The 20,995-nt window shown below is 42.0% G+C and overlaps 1 protein-coding gene and 1 long non-coding RNA gene across 2 annotated transcripts in view; one reads left to right on the forward strand and one right to left on the reverse strand.

The window, feature by feature from the left end:
* The window catches only part of LOC148103557 (uncharacterized), a 134,992-nt gene that overhangs the window by 99,988 nt on the left and 14,009 nt on the right, over nt 1–20,995 (reverse strand). The window lies entirely within an intron of this gene.
* Nucleotides 15,674–20,390, forward strand: LOC102785141 (uncharacterized). Its single transcript, XM_087839499.1, has 6 exons — nt 15,674–15,914; nt 16,060–16,173; nt 17,075–17,207; nt 17,696–18,046; nt 18,184–18,319; nt 19,436–20,390. Exons 1-6 carry the CDS (start codon nt 15,674–15,676, stop codon nt 20,183–20,185), a joined length of 1,725 nt encoding a protein of 574 aa, XP_087695625.1. The 3' UTR covers nt 20,186–20,390.

Here is a 20,995-nt window from a genome sequence, read left to right on the forward strand (position 1 = left end):
GCTGAAGCTACTGAAGTATCCGTGAGTGTTCAGTGTTCTTCAAGTGAAACTGATGCATCAACCCAGACTGAGAGAAGTCCGATGTAGCAGTACAATTTTTTCCTTTATTGTCAAAAAATAACAATACAGCGCTTATTTTACATGTCAACAAAAAGTTATATACAGTTATAAGTGGTTAAGAACAAAGCAGTCGTCAAACAAGGAACATTTAAAGAATATTATAGGTCAGAAATACCATAAAGCAGCATAAAAGTACATATAAAAGTAAAAACAAAAGTACGCACATGCAATCTGGCTACATCAATTGAAAAGCTGCATCTAAAATTCAAGTAAGGTGTGAGCTTTAAGTTACACTTGTCTAATAAAGTCTTCCACAGCAGGACTTTATTTTTAAAGCCAACAAAAATCAGAGTAATTTTCAAGAAGCGACATTTGTGAATGAAAAATTTTGCTACTAAAAATAAGTTTTGGGGTTTTTTTTGGTTTGTAATCCAAATCTAATTACTTGAAAGGTTAGAGAAGGGCAGTCAATGTTTTTAGAGGTTAACCAGTACAGAAAATCATCCCAAAAAGATCTGGAACTTTCACATGAATAAAAAAGATGCAGTAGTTTCAATGTTAGTATTACAGAAAGTGCATGCGTTCGTATCTATATTTAGATAGTCATTGGACAGATATATGGCATCTACAATTTTAAAGTGATTTTCTTTTGCTTTAGGTGGACTTGAAAAAGAAAGATATTTAGTCAAAAACTTCGAATAATAGTCTCTAACCATTTTTTCTTTTTAGTTGTTAAGGGAAAAATTGTCCTTAAAAATTTATTATTGCATGCCTTTCCTTTAAATTGGTGTTTAAGAATAATAATAGTGTGATCTGTCAACGGGGCTGCTGAGAAACAAGTGAAACATATCTATATAGTAAAGTCGAGCCCAACCACAGATCTAGACATAAACATTTACTATCACAAATGAACCATCAATATTCAATACAACTACCAGCCAGTGTCCTGAATCATCAGCCTGAAAAGTCACGACCTTCCCTGGACATTGGTAGAAACAGAGCTACTCCAGCAGAGTGGTTGGATCAGTGGCCGAAGAGGATTTTTTCACCCCACTCATTTGACCAGAAGGTGGCATCAGCGTCACTTGAATGAGTTTCTTGTAGTAAGGTGCAATTAGCTTTTAGCCCTTTGATAAACATAAACATTGCTTTTCTTTTAACGTTATCCCTGAGACCTTTAACATTCAACGACACAAAGGATAAACATGTGCGTAGCATTAAAAATAAACAAAAATAGAGTTCAAAATATTAAGAATATCAAACTTAATAAAAAATAATAATAAAAAAATAGAGAAGAAGTTAGTTTACTTTCCTGTTTAGAAAAATATCATCACATTCAAAACTGTCAAACGTCCCTCTTTATGTAGAGTTCAGAGAACAAGTAAGAGTGAACACTTTTCAACCGTCCGCCAGAACGCGACGGCCATTAATATAACCGACTGCTCCTCTGTAGTAAGCCTTCTCCCCCGCATTTCTGGCTTGTAAAATTTTCAGCCAATTTTTCTTCCTCTCCACACGATCCTCCATCAGGTCCTCGGCAAAATGGAATTTTTCACTCTCACAAATCTGAGCATTTTTGGACTTTTTCCATATTCCGTCTAGGTGTAGGCGCTTTGTGAACTGAATCATGACTTGGTGATTTCTGCCCTCTTCCTTTCTTCCAATGCGATGCACAGTGTCCATATTATTTGACCATTCTGGGGCAATCTTGGTGAGAATTTTGATCACCTCTTTTCTGATATCTTTGCCCAAGCCTTCTTTCATTCTTTGATCCTTAGGCTACGTTCACACTGCAGGCGAAAGCGCATCAAATCCAATTTTTTGACCCTATGCGACCCATATCCGATCATGGTATGACAGTGTGAACGGCACAAATCCGATATTTCCAAATCCGATCTGGGTCACTTTCGTATGTGGTACTGAATCTGATACATAGCCGATGTTTTAGAAAGCGACTGCTGTTTGAACGGTCATGTCACATTAAATCCGTCTTTTACGTCACCGACACAAGACAGACGCCAATTATCAGCGCCGGAGAAGACATCGCGAACACTTCCTGGCCATCCAGTGTAGATGTTAGTGAAACTGTTGGGAAGACAACGTTGGAGAAACGTGAACATTTTATTTGTACTGTATAATCTGCAGATTCTGACAGAAATCTGCAACTATCCTTTGAAGCACCGCTCCTCTAAAACAGCAATAAGGATCATTATTAGGTTATTTACATTATTATGTAAATAACATAATAACTTAAAGCAAAAATTGGGAAACGTAAAGTCCGAAGTCTTTATATTAAGGGCCGTCAGTCAAACAATATTGTTTGGTCTGGGTCTAAACAGAGCGCGTTGTGTGTGACATCTTCTTTTGCGCATGCGGCCGCTTTGAGCATTCACACTAGAGCGCGTTTGCTGTCGCATTTTATTTGTAGTGTGAACGAGCAGACAAAAAAATTGGATTTGATCAAAAAATCTGAATTGAGCATTAAGACCTGCAGTGTGAACGTAGCCTTAGATTCCACCTTTGTGAATACTGGTCTCACTCTCTTGCCTTTTCTTTGAGTTTGTCAACTTCCCTCCATACGGTTGAGGCTTCCTTCTCCAAACCCGCGATTTTACCTTTACAATCACGGACTTCAGCTGCATTGAATTCAATGGACTCAGCAAGACTGGTAATCATGAGGCATTCTCCGATAATTTGTTGTTAATATCCGCCATTTTGCCATCTTGTTTATCAAATTGCGCGTGGAGAGCTTAAATAGCTGCCAATATGTCGCTTGCTGTGGGACTGGGTTTAGCAATCTTTCTCGGGTGGTCACCTTTAGATGGAGTCGAGAGAAGCAAATCATTCATTTCCTCAAGATTTTTTTTTCCCTGCTGCGACTTTCAAACTCTGTCTGAGAGGCAGTAGTCGCGGTCATCCGCAGTTGAAGCCAAATCTTGTATTTTATCCTTCTGGAAAGACTTGCTTTCCCTTTTATCCTTCTTCTGTTATTTTGGCCTTTTTGTGAAGTCAGCTCAAACTTTTAGAGGGAACAAAGCAACAAAAAAGGAAGAATAAAGGTACCTCGCACCAGAGCTAAGTTGAAGATAACTGCTTAGTTCGCCATCTTGCCGGAACCTCGGTGTCAGTCGTCTGTTGCTATTGGCAAGCAGTTGCCACATAGACACCAGTAGTTTCCCCCCACTCTGGTGTCCTCATGTGACGGATTGTTTTAATCTTCATCTAAGTACAAGTTGACTATTTTTATTCTCTCTCTCGGTTTGCTCTGGTTCAAACTGGAAAGGTTGAACAGAAGCCATTTCCAGTGCTTTGCTAACCGTGGCCCTGTCTCAATATGCACACTTGTGTGTACTTGTGGACTCGTGATACGTCATTAGTCGGAGACCAAGGCATTAAGCGAAGCGGACCTGGCTGCAGCCACCGTGGAGCGCCACATTGGGCGGAAACACGTGACTTCATATTTGAACACAGTTATGTTGCATGAGCCAGAAGGTCGAGGCTCACTAACTGTGATTAATATTTACAGTAAGTTTTATATAGTTAAGCACAATCGCTACATTTATGAAAACACAAGCGTAATCTCTCTATTAATAAAAGCTAAAGCTTTAGCTATTAGCTTTTAGCTACTAGCTAAAAGCTAATAAAGCTGCTGGGGTTTGGAAGAGAATTGAACAAATATTTCAAACATAATTGGATCATTTTTGGAGCAGTCAGGATCTCCATGCATTAGCATGCTGTTTTTGCTCCCAGTGAAAATGATTCCTCTTGAATTCAAACGTTTAAAGTGTTAGATTTAATTCAGAGTCAGCTGTTTAAATAAAAACAGAACATTTTACATCAGGGGATAGGACGGGTGTAATTCAAAATACAATCACAGCTCTCTAAGTAAGATTTCAGTGTTAAATAAAACTGTCCAGTTATGAAGCTGAACTTTAATCTCAGCCAAACTGACTCAGGAACAAATAAAACACTAAATTAAACGCATTAAAATTTAGAAGTTACCTAAGAGACTTAAATATCATATTTGACCTGAGTAGCGGGCAGTTTAAAAATGATATGCTGGGATTTCACTCATCTCGCCAGCTGTAGAGATCCTTGACCTCCCGGTCAGCTATTGCTGGTGGGTAACGGATGTCTCAGAAAACATCAGAGTACTTTTGCAAATATGTGACGTCTTGATAAATCAAGCAGCTATTTGAAGTTCATATAGCTACATTCTTGCCTGAAAATATCTCTCAACAGCACAGCGTTACAAGAGATCATGACTACTGCTCAGTCTCTGAGCCGTCTGCATCAGCTGTGTCCAAAGACGTGGAGAGTCTGAGGAAGGAAATACAGGAGTTACGTGTCCAGCGAGAGTTTGGGTTACAGCGGTTTGCTGGCTCTGACACTGACATCCAATTCTATACCAGGTACATCGAAGTTAAATTTCAAGTGTTTCCAGTCTTCATGAAAACAACATAGATATTTACTTTTTATCTGCTGACTGTATGTTTCATGTGTGATGTTAATTAATGATTGACACGATGTTTGTCTCTCTTGTGAATAGATTTCCAAGCTATAATCATTTGATGGCATTCTGGGTTTTGATTGAGCCTTGCATCTATAAAATGATCCAGGCTTCAAGAGCCAAGTCAGCTGCCAACACGGATGAAGAAGTGTTGACACCTGCACGCACACAAACGGTAGGCTATAGCTTTGTTGGTAGCTGGAACTAGAGGTGCGATGTCATTGGGTTTATGTAGATCCTAAAGGGCTCAGCATCCTTTGCATACTTACATCTGTGTACTACAGCACCTCATTGTTTTCCCCATCGTACGGTTGTGTTCATGACATGGGAGAAAAAAAGTAAAGATGAACTTTTGCGAGATCTGGCAAATGTTTTGGCAGCATCCTTCGGAGGGCCGCCAGCTCAAAGCCGACTAGTAGGTCGAGGCACGATGTGCCTGGAGTGCGGTGTTCCCCCCGGCTGTAGTGTACGGAGCCCCGCAGGGGACATGGGAGAAAAAAAAATTAAGACTGACTTTTGCGAGATCTCGCAAAACAAACTCGGGATCTCGCAAAACCTTTGCGAGATCTCGCAAAACAAACTCGGGATCTCGCAAAACTTTTGCGAGATCTCGCAAAACAAACTCGGGATCTCGCAAAACTTTTGCGAGATCTCGCAAACGTTTTAGCCGCATTCTTCGGACGCTGGCTCGAAGCCGACCGGGAGGTCGAGGCACGATGTGCCGGGAAAGCGGTGTTCCACCCGGCTGTAGTAGGTCTCGACCTCCCATTAGTTCGAAGCTAACGGGAAGAATACGTCTAAAACTTATGCAAGATCCCGAGTTTGTTTTGCGAGATCTCGCAAAAGTTTTGCGAGATCCCGAGTTTGTTTTGCGAGATCTCGCAAAAGTAGGGATGGGTATTGATAAGATTTTCACGATTCCGATTCCATTTTCGATTCTGTTTAACGATTCGATTCTTTATCGATTCTCTTATCGATTCTTTTTAAAAAAGGAGAACACTAAGGTCAAATAGCTTAGAACTTTGTTTTATATCTTCTCTTTGAACGAGATAGAAATTTAGGAGTAACATGGCCTTACAAACCCAACAGTGAGATCTTAAGAGATCCACAGCCTACGGCTTTTCAATGGGGTGTCACAGGGTCCCCAGGAAAAAAATTGTAAATGTAAAATAATAAAATAAATATTCTTCTGTAGCAATAAAACAAGAATATCCAGTAATGTTCCTGCCTACAATTAAACACATTCACTTACCTAAAATCGGGGCATCTGCTGTGGCAAATGGGTTCAAGCCTTTGACCACAAACTTAGTCACTGCTCGGTGACATTCGTCTATCTTGGCCTGAAAGGAGACGCTAACGGTAGACTGCAGCGAGAACTGCCAGCATCTGAGCCAGACTCTGTCTGTCTCTCTCATCATGGTCACCTAAATGCAGCGCACAGTAATGGCAGGTTTTGTAATAAGGCAGATCGCGCTAACATAATATGCACTGTTAGTTGATTATTTAACGGGAGAGGACGTGCAAACGTTACCGCTGCTGCTGGGTTGAGATTCACGAGTCCGGAGCGGAATTAAAAACACGACATTCATTTAAGGTCATCACGTGTTTTGTGAGCAAATGCTTTTGCATATTCGTAGTGTTTCCTCCCTTAAATAAAATATCTACTTTGCAAGTATTGCAAGTTGCCCTGTTGTCATCCGTTCTCGTAAAGTATAACCAAACTTTTGAGCGTTTGAGCCGCTTAGGCGCCGTGTTTCCTGCCAGGTAAATGACGCTCCGCAACGTGGTGACGTCATTCGGGGCGACTGGAATCGATAAGGGAATCGTTTGCAAAAATGGCAAACGATTCCAAGGAATTGAAACAGTGGGAACCGGTTCTTGTTGAGAACCGGTTTTCGATACCCATCCCTACGCAAAAGTCAGTCTTAATTTTTTTTTCTCCCATGTCCCCTGCGGGGCTCCGTAGTAGTGGGCCTCGACCTGCTGTTAGCTTTCAGTTGGTGGGTAACAGACATCTTCAAAAAACAAAAAAATTACCACTTTTGCAAATATGTGATGTCTTGATAAACTGAGCAGATATTTGAAGTTTACACAGCTACATTCACGTCTGAAAATATCTTAAAAGTTTATTTTGGGACCCAGAAAGAGTAATATTAAAACTAAGTAGCTGCTGCCATTGTTGGAAACGGATTGGCTGGTATGAGTTCTCGGATAGGTTGGGTCACGAAGGATACGCCAACTTGGCCTTCAAATGCTACCTACTTTTGAGAGATCCCGAGTTACTTTTGCGAGATCTTGCAAAAGTTAATCTTAATTTTTTTTTTTTTCCCCATGTTCCTTGCGGGGCTCCATACTCCATGGTACTGTTGTGTGTTCAGAAGGAATTTCAGAAGAACGTTCTGTCATTTAAAAAGATTTAATTTGTTAGCAATTGAAATTACAAGTTTACACAGCGCTGTGGACCTCTGTGTGAGATCAAGCATCTGGTTCACAAAAAGGATAACCCTCAACAACTTTATATAGTGAGACAATAACAAAGATTGTCATGGCTATCGTACTCTCACACGGAGATGACAGTCCTGCTGTCTCCCTGCGAATCTTCCTTGTACATTTGTGACCTCCTCTGGTATCTGCTCTCTCCTCTGTAAGAGAGAAAAGAAAAACACCTCCCTGCCTAGTTTTGATTATTTCTTGATTATTTAATTCTGTCCCACTGCTACTTGCAGACATATTATTTGACCCTCTGAACCAGAGAATATCCCTGTAATCATGTGTGTGTGAGCGTGTTGCAAGCAACCCTCTGCACTCTACATAGTTCCTACAATAATCAGTCCAGACAGTCACGTTGAACTTAGCTTTTGACCTTCAAGAGATGGAGTGCCAACTCGTATGCAGTGTGTATATAAAGATAATAAAAAAATGTACAGTATGGTATGCATAACCATTACAACAACCAATTACATTGACAACGTAGCATTTTATTCTATTGTACACAGTGTCTTATTCTTATTATATTATTATTCTTATCCTATCCCATTGGTTTTCTGAATTTCTGCCACTTTCTGCTGTGATGCAACAAATTTCCCACTAATAAGGGTCTATCCTGTCTTATCTTACGAAACATTTAGCCAAGAAAAGCATGATCTTACTAGTTCATAGCTTAAGGAGTAACATTTTCCCTTTTGTTTTAACCTTTCAGAGGCAGCTGCTCCAGCCAATCGACGAGTTCTTTCTTTTCCTGGTTTTCCTGTCTGTTGGTCTGAAGGAGAGGGACCTGGCTCATCGATTCAACATACACCAGTCCACAGTGAGCCGCATCATTGCAACATGGACAAGTTTCCTTGCCACTGCACTGGGGTCTCAGTGCATCTGGCTTACACGTGCAGAAGTGCAAGCTTACCTGCCTGAGGAATTCAAAGGTTTCTCAGACACCCAGGTGATCCTTGACTGTGCAGAGCTGAGGTGTCAGACACCATCCTCACCACTTCTCCAGAGTGAAACGTCCTCTCCGTACAAATCCCGCTGCACGATGAAAGCCCTGGTTGGCATAGCTCCACATGGTCCAGTCACATTCATCTCTGATCTGTACGCAGGTTCGGTTAGTGACAAGGAACTATTCAAACAATCAGGCATTGCTGAGAAGTTGACTGAAGACATGGCAGTGATGGTAGATAAGGGCTTCCTGATCACAGATTGTTGTAAATGCAAAGTGTACCGCCCACCTTTTGTATCGAAGCAGAAGAAGAAGAAGAACCAGGTTAGGGAGACTCAGGCCACAGTCAGACTCGGGCTACATGTGGAGCGAGTCATTAGGAGGATCAAACAGAACAAACTTTTTGATGGCATCATCACCATGTCACCTGTTTACAATATCAACCAACTGTTTGCAGTCGCATGTATGCTGTCAAATTACCAGAACACAGCATTAGTTAAAAAACAGGTTAAGTGAGACGAGATGGAGTTGTCCCAAGACACCAGTGCAAGTAACTTATGCTAGGCACGGAGCTTTAAATACTTACTATGTAAATAAGTGTTCAGTGTTTTAATGTTTTTGATACCGTTGCTAAAATAAAAAAAATAAAACGTTTTTTTTGTCTATTAATTTCTGTTTTCTTACCCTCGTAGTTGTGTATCTGTGATGCAGCATATAACGTAAATCCTTTATCTAATTTTCTGGCAGTTGTTCAATTTTGGGAGCTCTTGTAGGCAGCGAGTGTAGAACGTCGCCATTGTTTAACCACTGCGGAAACAGTGGAGCAGGGCTGAGTATAAGTATAAGTGATTGTGCAAGTGGCTGCTGTTACAACCAAATTTCCCCTTGTGGGACAATTAAAGGATTATTCTAAGTAGGACTACACATTGGTGGGACCATTTTAGATGGTTCATGTTTTATAACTACAGTGATGCACATTGCTATAAGAATATGTTCATTTCTCTAACACTATTTTAACCAAGTAGTTAGAGGATACTACATCCCATTCTTCATATGTTTAAACATGTCAGAGGTTTATTTTTAGACAGAGTCAGCAAATAAAAACAAAAAGTAGTCCCCATCCCCACGTTTGAACTATAGATTATTAAACGAGGGCTCAACGACCACCACCGCCCTCTCCAATCCAGACTCAACGACCTCCATCACACCCCTCAGCCCCCTTTCCTCCTCCCTGAAACTCAGAATACACACTGAGGATGTGAGCCGACTATTTCAGAAACAGAAGCCCAGGAAAGCCCCCGGACCAGATGGTGTCTCACCCTCATGCCTCAAAACCTGTGCTGAACAGCTGGCTCCTATCTTTACCCGTATCTTCAAAGGATCTCTGGAGCTGTGTGAAGTTCCCTCCTGGTTCAAACTCTCAAACATCATCCCTGTTCCCAAGAAACCCACCATCACAGGACTGAATGACTACAGACCCGTCGCCTTGACGTCTGTGGTCATGAAAACCCTCGAACGTTGTGGAGGCCTATCTCCCCTCACCACACTCCCTGCCGGTGACTGATGCCCTCAGGGGTCGGTGCGTTGGTGGTTCTTGGTGTCCGGGGCTGGGGGCTCAGGTCATGTGCCAGCTCACTCCCGGTGGCTACTTGGCGGGGCCTGGCGCCTGCTGCTCGGTCAGGCCTCTTCCGGGGGCGCGGAGGGCCCTCGGGCCTCCGGCCTCTGTGCCTGCGGCTCGGTTCACTCTGGCACAGCTGGCTGCCGGCGGAGCCGGCGGGCACGCCGGTGCAGCCCCCTCTAGCTTCTGCCCGGTGGCTACTGGGTGACCCCTCGTCTGGGGATCCTCAGCCCTTCCCATGAAGGTGGCACGGATGCCCCTCCGGTGGTCCTCCTTGGGCTCTCGCACTCTGGGGCCTCTGGATGTCTGGGGCCTGGATCTCCTCCATGCCTGCTTCATGCCCTGGGGGACAGGGCTATGGCTCTCTACATCCTCTTGCAGACCATTACATGGGGAAACCATTTGAATACAAGCGCGCCGATCCACACAGGTGTGCACACAGGTGTTCACTGTTTGTAGACTTAAATCACACCTTTCTTGGCTGCTACTTCAAAGCACATTGTGCGCTGTCTGTCCTGCGTGCTGCACAACAACATTCAATATTTAGTATTTACTGCTGTTTACACTTAGCTAGATTAATGCGATGGTGTTGTGTTTAGTATGTTGCTTTGTTTTGGGTTTTTTTGCTTGTTTTCTATTCTTTTTCTCTCAACAGGTGATCCCGGAGATATTTTTTCCCCCCTTTCTCACTGTCCCTCTCCCCTTCTGTTCTTCTTTTCCTTCCTCTTTCTTTCTCCCTTTCCTATCCCTCACTCATGTCTGTCCCGTCTGTAACAACTGAAAATAAAATAAAATAAATAATAAAAACAAAGGTCGATCAAATGGACCAATACGGCAATATGGCAATGCCATGATGATCCATTTGGCAAAATAAATCCATTGGGTATCCTTGTTGGTCTTCAGACAACAATTCTGACGGCTAAAGAACCAAATGGGACAGGCAGAAAAAAAAAAAAGAAAACCCTCGAACGACTGGTGTTAGCCCATCTGAATGACATTACAGGCCACCAGTTGGAGCTTCTGTTCAATCCAGCCAATTATCTTTACTGTCCTCACATCAGTGATTGGGGAAACCAAAACAACCACATTTAACTCTAGAAGAACAACCTCATCCTTAGGTGCTTCCAGCATGTTTGAGACCTATCAAAGTCCCTCACTGAAATGTGATGAACCCAAAATCCTACTTTAGGCTGTCAAACAACATGTCAAAGCTGGGTACACATGTCAAAAGTACTCACAACTGTTGCTACTATGTTTACTTGGACAGTGAGGGCCTAATGCACTTACGCATCAGGAACTGACATGCTAGAAAATCAGTCTACAAAATATACACAAATAATTATTAGTTAGGTTGCTGTAAAACTTGCATGCTAAAACTACTCCAGTCACTTCTACTCAAGCTCAGGACTCTAACAGAGTTTGTGATGTTCAGAGAGTCATGTAAATGCATATCAGTTATAAGATGATTACAAATGTCAGACCAACGACCCCCTTAACACAAAACCACACAGAACTACTTCAGGCACAACTGCCTGATTGTTTAATAAGGTGTCATCTGCATTCATGATCCCTCTTAGGTGGCACAGAGTCTGCTCTGCAGTCGCTGAGTTGGAGCTTGGCACGCTCTTGTTGGAGGAGGGCGCTCTTTTCACCCCTCACCCTCTCGTTCCAACGCAGCTTTATGGTTATTGCTGTGGTTCTGGAATCTTCTCATAATGACTAGTAGGGCCCCAAACCGCACGACCTTTGACCTCAACTACTGCCTGGGTTGTCAGCTCTGCCATGAGTGTTTCCTAGTTCTCGTTGGGTCTCTGAAGACCTCTGATCAGCACCCAGTCTCAATCTCAGTCTGGAGATTCCACCCTTGGGATGATTTCTTCCAGCAATACTCTGGCCGCTGCACCTGTATCTCCCTACTAGAAGGAGAAACTTCTAACCATTTGGAAAATATATCAACCAACATCAATCCACATTTTTCCTTTCAGTTTAGTGAACTTCACTTATAGGTTTCAGAGCATAGCTTAACTGCTGCTGATGTGGGCTGGCCTTCTCTGCACGCTCTTCAAGGCTGCTATGTTTTCTGACAACTTCTAACATTTGACATTTTCCAACAATACAGTGTGTTACCATAACCAACAAGCAGCCAGTAAAAACAGTGTTCTTCACACAAAATCAGTAAAACAGAAAAGTAGCAGCTAAAGGGTTAAGTCTGCCCACACTCTAAACATACAGTCTCTCCTCCTCTGGTCTCTGTCATTCTGCTTCTGCAAAAACAAGCAAACAAAAACACACACATCCACCCTTTTTTCACTGTTTGGGTGGATTAGGCATTAGAAGTGACTAATCCTAAAATAGTTACTGTCTTCTCAATTTCAAGGCAGTCACATTTAGTTCACATCATCAGTCCAGCCACAGTCTTCTGCATTTGCATTTATACCAATCACATACATTCATCTAGTCACATGCATTCATAACGATCATTGCTGATAGTGGAAAACCGCGCACAAATTTAAATGTCCACTGACAATATTTCATCATTCCAAAAACAACAATTCTTCTTGCTATTGAAATGGATTGAATCGCTACAATCCTTTTAAACACAGGATTTCCCATCTAATATGGTCAGCGTCCTATGTAGGAGAATTTTCTCAGAGCCAATTGTAATCTAGAGAAGCTCACCTTATATTTGCTCTCAATTAAAGTATTTTATAGCGCTTTTGCTCCCAATCTTGCAGGCCTGCTTTTAAATCATCAACACACAAAATATCACACCCAGAGGGATGATACCTGGCAGGTTTTTCCCTAAGTGCACTGTTACAAAAAACAAAAAAGATTTTAGGCCCGGACATGTCTAAGTGTAAAAAAAAAAAACAGTCTTTCTCTTAGAAAAAGAAAAACAACCCAAACCTAACTGGCAGAATCGGCCTGGTACTAAAACAAAACCCCCAAAATCTACCGGAAAAATCACAGGAAAAGTTTTCCCTTCAGGTGAAATAACAGGCTGTAGGGGTTAGAACCTGCCATGCAGTGCTGCAGTCACTGCTTCTGGCTTTAATTAACAACTGATGCTTACATGGTCTGAAATCAGACTTATATTTACTGGTTGCCCACAAGTGCTCCCGAATATTTCCAATTCTGGAAAGTCTGGGGCCAACTGATCTAGTTTCACCTGCTAAACACACAGAGAAAATGTTTTTCTTTAGCAGCTGCAGAGTTCACACAACACAAATGTTCACCATTAAAAGCTTCCTAAACACTTCATATCAATGTTTTAGCACAGGAATGTGGATTTCTTCCCCAGGTCTGTGCTTTTTTTTAAAACTTATTTTTCAGTTTCACAGACCCAATCATTTCATTTAACTTTTCTTTCCTTTTTTTTTCTTCCCCAAACATAAAACATGTAACATGCTGTCAGGTATTTCACAAAACAGGTTTGTTCTCATGTAATCAGAGTGTATATCTGGGTGCAAGCTTCACCCATACATCAGAAAAAGGAAACTCAACCCTCTGCTACATCTTATTCACTTGTTTTATAATCCAGTCATCCTTCCCTGATCTAGTAACAACCAACTAATTTGCATATCAGCTCATAACCCACTAAGTTGACAGGACAACAGAAATGCATGTTCAAAATATTATCACAAAAGAGAATTTCCTTCATACAGTAAATTACTTGTGCTGCACCAATAATGCAGAAAGCAACTCACAATTGACTATATTAACAACTAAATTTAATGTCTGATCACTGGTTGGTCAAACCAGAATCTCTTTTTTTCCCTTCACAAAAGTTAAACTCTTGCCCTGCAACCTAGAGAGTTAATTGTCAGCAGTCGATACACTCAGCGTTTGATAACAAGTGTCTGTGAAATTTGCACAATTTTAACACTGATGACAGATAACAAGCTGATCTTCATTGCATGTGTGTGCTAGTAGGCAGGTTTAATGGCTGTGTGTGCAGTGGAGCTGCAGATTCAGCAGGGCATGTCCTTAAAGCTGCCTTTCCTTCACATTTCTCTGTTTATGTGTGTTTGTGTGCGTTTTAGTTTTACCTTTGTTGCGATCCTACGGACTCTTTATCAACCTCCACAAGACAGCCGGCCACAGTTTTCCAACCCAATTTTCACGTGCTCTCACATTAACAACAACAGACTTCATTTTTCCTCCATGCTCTCTTCTCCCCACTTCTCACAGCTTCTGTCTCTCTCCTGAATCTGCAGCAGCTCACACTTGTGGCGTGTCAGGGACCCAGTGGGCCGTTCTTCTTTCACTCTTTTCAGTCTCTTCCTTTGACTTTTCAGCTCCCAGTATGGCAAATGTGAAACTCAGACAGTCTTCTCAAGTCCATTCACTCACAGTGATGTCGCTGGCGAACCTCCCAGCTTGTGATTGGGAGCGCATACTTCCATCCATCCATGGTATTTGTACATGCTGCTGAACCCTTTAGGGTTTAGGGCAGTGTTGCTGTGTGTTCACATTGTTGAGTCTTGAAGTTGACGCAGTTGCTCTTGAACTGCATTTCGTCTTCAGGGAAAGATCGGTTGCCTTCAAAGCTTGTTCTTCAGTGTAAGGTGTACATGGAGTAGAGCTGTGTAATATTCAGCCAAATATTCAGGTGTGGTTCCAATTATGTTAATCTATCATTTTGCTCCGGCCGCTGTGCTTGTGCAGGACGTTGATCCATTCTGTAGCCACCTGTACAAACACACTAAAACATTTATTTAAGGATGGTACTCATTATGGCAGTCCTGGCGTTCCATAAGAATGCACAAGTTGTGTAAAGCGCTTTGAGTGCTCAGAAGAGTAGAAAAGCGCTATATAAGAACCAGTCCATAAGATGAAGCCTCGTGATGACCTGAAGCTTTCCATCACACTGGTCGACTCGTGGTCAAAGCATTGTGATGATTCATTTGCTCTACTGCGCCATCAAGTGGACGATTCAAGTGACTCTTTGATGGGATGTGTAAACCTCTAGACTGAATAAATAAATTGTTTTCATGGTTATTTATCCCGAATATTGTCTCAGTATGTGTAGTGGCGGAACTCCGTCTCTATTTCACTCTTTTGTACCACCTTTAGGAGTCAGTCCGGCAACATGCATTTGAAACACGAGCAAGTCCAGGTACTTTTCTTGCAAAAAAGATGTTTATTGAAACTTTTAATTTACATGGCAAGACTCGGTCAAAAAACTGTGTTGCTTCCAGCTTATCCGACTCCCCAACTACGTAATTATAGTGTGCCCGAAGCCCAAAATACTAAAAAGCGCATTAGAATGTCGCACTTCTATATTCTATACCTTTAACAAAACAGTATTTTGAAATTAACTAGAAATTATATTCTTAACATCAAACATGTATATTTCTCCTCTAATCATTTTACCAGTACCAATAAAATTAACCTTTAATTGGCTCTTACAGTATGTCTGACACAAAAGAGAAAGTGGAAACTATCAGGACAGAGTTTTGGTATGATTGTGTAACTGTGTAATCATGCTTATGTACATCTGGATAATGACACAAACTGTGTGGCGCTTCACTTTTTAATAAACTAAAAGACAGAAATCAGATTATAGGATATGTAGTGTTGTTTATTTATATTATGGTACTTATCTTTTGTGATATTTATTACTCTGTGCATACTTTATTAGGAGATTAAATAAAAAAATCTCTTCCTTGCTGGTTCCATCGAAGAAGAAAAGCTGAAGTAACTATGTAGCACGTACGTAATCCAGTTCAACAACACAACGCGGGGGAATCAGCTGTTTTGCTTCCCATTTTATTTCGAATCTGGCGCGAACCGGCGAGCCACTTCCTGAATCAGTCACGTGGTACGGACTGCCCGCGAGGCCTCGAACGTCACTGCACACGTAATCAAAGCGAGCCTCGATACGTGCTTCGCAAAAACTCCCCTGACACACGCTTCGACACGCAGGACATCACTATCTTACAGGGCTTTGGCGCGTGATGTCACGTGGGTGGGCGTGGAAAGGCTTTTGGGCGGATGCGCCATATTTCGGGGCTCAAGCGAAAGAGGAGCGAAAGCACACACATCAGCCATGGTTCGTAACTGCTGTGTGATCGGCTGTAATGTTCGATCACACGACCGGCAAGGGAAGAAGCTTGGGAATGGAATATCTTTTCATTCTTTCCCCACCTGGAAGCAACATGAGGGAGATCGTATAGCGGAACTTACCAAAAGAAGGCGTCTAGCCTGGATAGCAGCCGTGGGACGAGTTGATCTCCAGTTCGCTTCCATCTCCAAATATCTGTTGGTGTGCTCCCGACATTTTCACTCCGGTAAGTTCTATATATGTTCACATCACTCTTTATAGCTTAATAAGTTTATTGTTGATGCGCTCGGAGGTTATACAAGCCGAACAAACATCGTATTGAGTGACTTTGCAGACACACGTGCTTCGCTAACTCTTTCACATCGCTGTAGGGAAGCCTGCCTATGAAATGGATCAAACAAATCCAGACTGGGTACCAACGCTACACATGAACTCCGAAAAAAGACGACGAACGCAAGGACAACAACAAAGAGCACCAGTCGGAGGTAAACACCACCCCAAACCCCAATCAAAAGATTGCTCTTAGTGTCCGGCAATCGCCACATAAAGTTTTGAGGATTCATACGGCCACAATGTGAAAACCGCTGAAAATTTCCCCTGTGTGCATGGAGGACAACAATGGGGTTAAAGTAATATCTTGCCCGATTGTAAATGTAGTAGTTTGCATCTACTTTACAATTATGGACACATAATATGACAATGAGATATTTGCAGTTCATTGATAAATGTATAACATTGATTGTGGTGGGGGGGGTGGACAATAACACTAAGTTTTATTCTTATTCTTGTTGTATTTTTGCTATATAACTTTTTCACTGTCCACTAACTGCTGTGACAAAACAAATTTGTGTGGGACTGATAAAGGTTATCTCATCTTATAATGGCTATTATACTCCACGCACTCCAGCTGACTTAACTTGGTTTGAATGACGACGTACTCACAGTTTAGCGGCTTGAAAATAGCCAGATCTTGCACCCAGCTATTAGTAAACTGGATGCGATTTCTTATTTCGAAACTAGTAGTATTTGTAGTACTGCGCAGGGAGCAGCGAGCTCTGTTCAGGCTCCGGGAGATGACGTCACACAGGTTCGCCCCCTCCCCCTCCAGGCGTCGCTATTTTGGCAGCATCCGGCTTCCGTGGTGAACGCGGCTAACCATTGTTTATAACTGTTGCGCCAAGACCGAAAGATGGGAGCTTCCAGCCGGCGTATTCCGCTTGTGCTAAGCTTTCTAACATAAGTGTTTTCATTATTTACTAGACTATCGTTGTGGTTTCTGATGAGTGCAAAACCACATAGCTGCATGCATAGTGGACTTTATGTCGTGTTTTCTTAGTTAGCAAGTTCTAAAGTAGAAATACTGAAATGTTTATGTTTATTTTGTAGGCAGAAAGGCAGAGAAGGCATCTGCAGAGAAGATAAGAAGAAAAATGAGACTGGATGTGTTCAACAGAACACAGACGGCAAAGCTAAAACGGATAGCACAAATCTGGCTATCTGCAGAAAGCATCCCTGCAAGGTGAATATATCAAAGTCTTTCTCTGGGTGTGACTTAATACCAAGGAGTGCTGTCAAGTAAGCATATTAAGGCTGGGTGAGGTGAGACTAACGCTGCATGATAGTGAAACTGTGTTACTTTAACCCTGCTTCAGGTGGTGGGAAAACTAAAAGAAGAAAAGCTACAATAAACACATAGAAATGATTTTAACTTTAAAACTGTTTTAAAAAGGTTCTTCTAATTCTTGGAGCTGTTTAAACCCTTAGCACATAATGCACTCTGTATTAATCACATTTTCGCCCACTGTGCATTTATACACCTGTCTGAATTGAATCATTAGTTATTATTAATCTTGCCACAGCGTGCCTTTTGTTCTGTCGCCTCCCCACCCTCTTGATTCTGACTGTTATAAGGGAGTTTTTCCTTTCCCACTGTCACCAAAAACATGGCCCATTTTCTACAAAAATAACAAAAAAGAATGAACATGATTTTGTTTTCTCTCTTATTAGGGAGCCAGCAGCCAAGGATGCAGGACCAACAGCCCTTGGTGGTCGAAGGCGGCTCATTAAAGATGCTGTCCCGACACTTTTTCAGTGGAATGATTATAAAGTTGAACCAACGTGGAGTAGTGTTTGGGAGAGAACGGAGCGACCCCCTGAACTAGTCACTCATCCTGGGGATCAAGGTCAGCACAGCGTTACAAGAGATCATGACTACTGCCCAGTCCCCGAGCCATCAGCAGAAGACCTGTCCAAAGACGTGGAGAGTCTGAGGAAGGAAATACAGGAGTTACGTGTCCAGCGAGAGTTTGGGTTGCAGCGGTTTGCTGGCTCTGACACTGACATCCAATTCTATACCAGGTACATCGAAGTTAAATTTCAAGTGTTTCCAGTCTTCATGAAAACAACATAGATATTTACTTTTTATCTGCTGACTGTATGTTTCATGTGTGATGTTAATTAATGATTGACACGATGTTTGTCTCTCTTGTGAATAGATTTCCAAGCTATAATCATTTGGTGGCATTCTGGGTTTTGATTGAGCCTTGCATCTATAAAATGATCCGGGCTTCAAGAGCCAAGTCAGCTGCCAATACGGACGAAGAAGTGTTGACACCTGCACGCACACAAACGGTAGGCTATGGCTTTGTTGGTAGTTGGAACTAGAGATGCGATGGCGTTGTGTTTATGTGGCGTAATTTTTGGGCTACAAGCCGCTACTTTTTCTACAAGCTTTGAACCCTTTCAGTCAGGTGCAGCTTTTCTATGGATTGTTCATGATTTTTGTGATATCGTAAGAGGATTTGTTTTGTTTGTTCCGCTGTTGTACGGCACTACGTTGGCTGGCAGAAGGGCATGTGATCAGACACACAGTATCGGGGGACAAGAGTGGTATGTTGGTCACATGTCCGTCCGAAAGGCAACGTAGTCCCGTACAAAGTAGCGCGAAAAACAAACTTGACTAGCCAGAGGAGTATTACAGGATCAAAGGAAGCTTTCATTCACAAACCCTCAGTATGGCAAACAAAAGAAATGCATATGATGCAGCTTTCAAATTAAAGCTCTCAGCGAGGGAAAATAGAGCCTTGGTATAAACGAATCAATGGTGAGACGTTGGAGACGCCAGCGTGACGAACTGGCTCAGTCCAAAAAGACAAAAACAGCTTTCAGAGGAAATAAGAGCAGATGGCCCAAATGTGTCGAAGACTGGGTGAACACACTGAGCAAATGGGCGAGGTGTTTCAACTGTGCAGATCCGACTGAAAGCCAAAACAGTCGCCAACGAAAAGGACTGTCCATCAGATGACTGTGGATGACTGTGTGTCAGCAACTCCCTCCCGACTCTGCAGAGAAAATAACAAACTTGCGCAAATTCACACTAAGAAAGATAAACGAATATTCCATCGGACCGGACGAGATCATAAACATTGATGAAGTGCTGTTGACATTTGACCTGCCCCTTAGTAGGACTGTTAGAGAGATAAGATAAAACTTTATTAATCCCTCGGGTAGGTTCCTCTGGGAAAACAAGTCCTACTAAGACTTGTCCTACAACTCATATGAGGACGTTTGCAGTTTGTATATAAAGATAATAAAAACAACTTTATTTAGTAAAATTCAACCCTGACAGTACAGTATGGTGTGCATAACCATTACAGCAATCTTACAAAACATTTAGCCAAGAAAAGCATGATCTTACTAGTTCGTAGCTTAAGGAGTAACATTTTCCCTTTTGTTTTAACCTTTCAGAGGCAGCTGCTCCAGCCAATCGACGAGTTCTTTCTTTTCCTGGTTTTCCTGTCTGTTGGTCTGAAGGAGAGGGACCTGGCTCATCGATTCAACATACACCAGTCCACAGTGAGCAGCATCATTGCAACATGGACAAGTTTTCTTGCCACTGCACTGGGGTCTCAGTGCATCTGGCTTACACGTGCAGAAGTGCAAGCTTACCTGCCTGAGGAATTCAAAGGTTTCTCAGACACCCAGGTGATCCTTGACTGTGCAGAGCTGAGGTGTCAGACACCATCCTCACCACTTCTCCAGAGTGAGACGTACTCTTCGTACAAATCCCGCTGCACGATGAAAGCCCTGGTTGGCATAGCTCCACATGGTCCAGTCACATTCATCTCTGATCTGTACGCAGGTTCGGTTAGTGACAAGGAACTATTCAAACAATCAGGCATTGCTGAGAAGTTGACTGAAGACATGGCAGTGATGGTGGATAAGGGCTTCCTCATCACAGATTGTTGTAAATGCAAAGTGTACCGCCCCCCTTTTGTATCGAAGCAGAAGAAGAAGAAGAACCAGGTTAAGGAGACGCAGGCCACAGTCAGACTCGGGCTACATGTGGAGCGAGTCATTAGGAGGATCAAACAGAACAAACTTTTTGATGGCATCATCACCATGTCACCTGTTTACAATATCAACCAACTGTTTGCAGTCGCATGTATGCTGTCAAATTACCAGAACACAGCATTCGTTAAAAAACAGGTTAAGTGAGACGAGATGGAGTTGTCCCAAGACACCAGTGCAAGTAACTTATGCTAGGCACGGAGCTTTAAATACTTACTATGTAAATAAGTGTTCAGTGTTTTAATGTTTTTGATATTGTTGCTAAAATAAGAGTTTATTGGTTTCATACAACAGTAAAATGTTTTTTTTAAACATTTATTAAAAGTTTTGCAAATAAAATATCACTTTGTTCAGTCCAGCCTGAAGGATCTGTTTTTCTTTTTGCTGTTGCTTTCACTGTTCATTTTTCAAACACGGGTATTTTGACGCATATATATGTAGAAAAAGAAATAGTCGGCTTATGCACATCTGTATCCATGTATGTTTGCACTAGGTAGTTCTTCGATGCCCACACAACTGAGGCTCACAACAGTTTGTTTGCTACATGGATCATTTTAGTTGAGCTGGGTGTCCTTTTGTTATTTTTCTTTAAGAGTTCAAAATGTGTTCATACATACAAATATACAGTGTTATCTTCATTTTCATTTCAAAAAGTATTTGCTGCTCCCAGTGTTTTCTTTTGCGTGGAAACTGGGTCCAAGTGGGTCTTTGGATGTGAAAGGTTGCAGACCCCTGATCTAGACCAAAACACAAAATGTTCTTCTACAAGGTCCTGATAGCCATGTACGAGGACATTAAACTGCTACTTTATCAAAATGTCAAACAAATGTCCCTGTATGTGGATAGAATAGAACAGAATAGAATTAAATAGAATTCAACTTTGTCTTTGCACATGTCACAGGTACAAGGCAACGAAATGCAGTTTGCATCCATCCAGAAGTGCTTTCTCCATGATGT

The sequence above is a fragment of the Neolamprologus brichardi genome, chromosome 3 (genome assembly GCF_056152115.1).
Source record: "Neolamprologus brichardi isolate AB-2024 chromosome 3, ASM5615211v1, whole genome shotgun sequence".
NCBI classification, from domain to species: Eukaryota; Metazoa; Chordata; class Actinopteri; order Cichliformes; family Cichlidae; genus Neolamprologus; species Neolamprologus brichardi.

Excerpts from the sequence above, each read along its gene's own strand:
- LOC102785141 (XM_087839499.1), top strand. The coding sequence starts at position 15,674 with ATGGTTCGTAACTGCTGTGTGATCGGCTGTAATGTTCGATCACACGAC. Across the intron at positions 15,915-16,059 it reads CTCCCGACATTTTCACTCCG|GGAAGCCTGCCTATGAAATG; the intron begins GTAAGTTCTATA and ends ACATCGCTGTAG. Across the intron at positions 18,047-18,183 it reads GACATCCAATTCTATACCAG|ATTTCCAAGCTATAATCATT; the intron begins GTACATCGAAGT and ends TCTTGTGAATAG.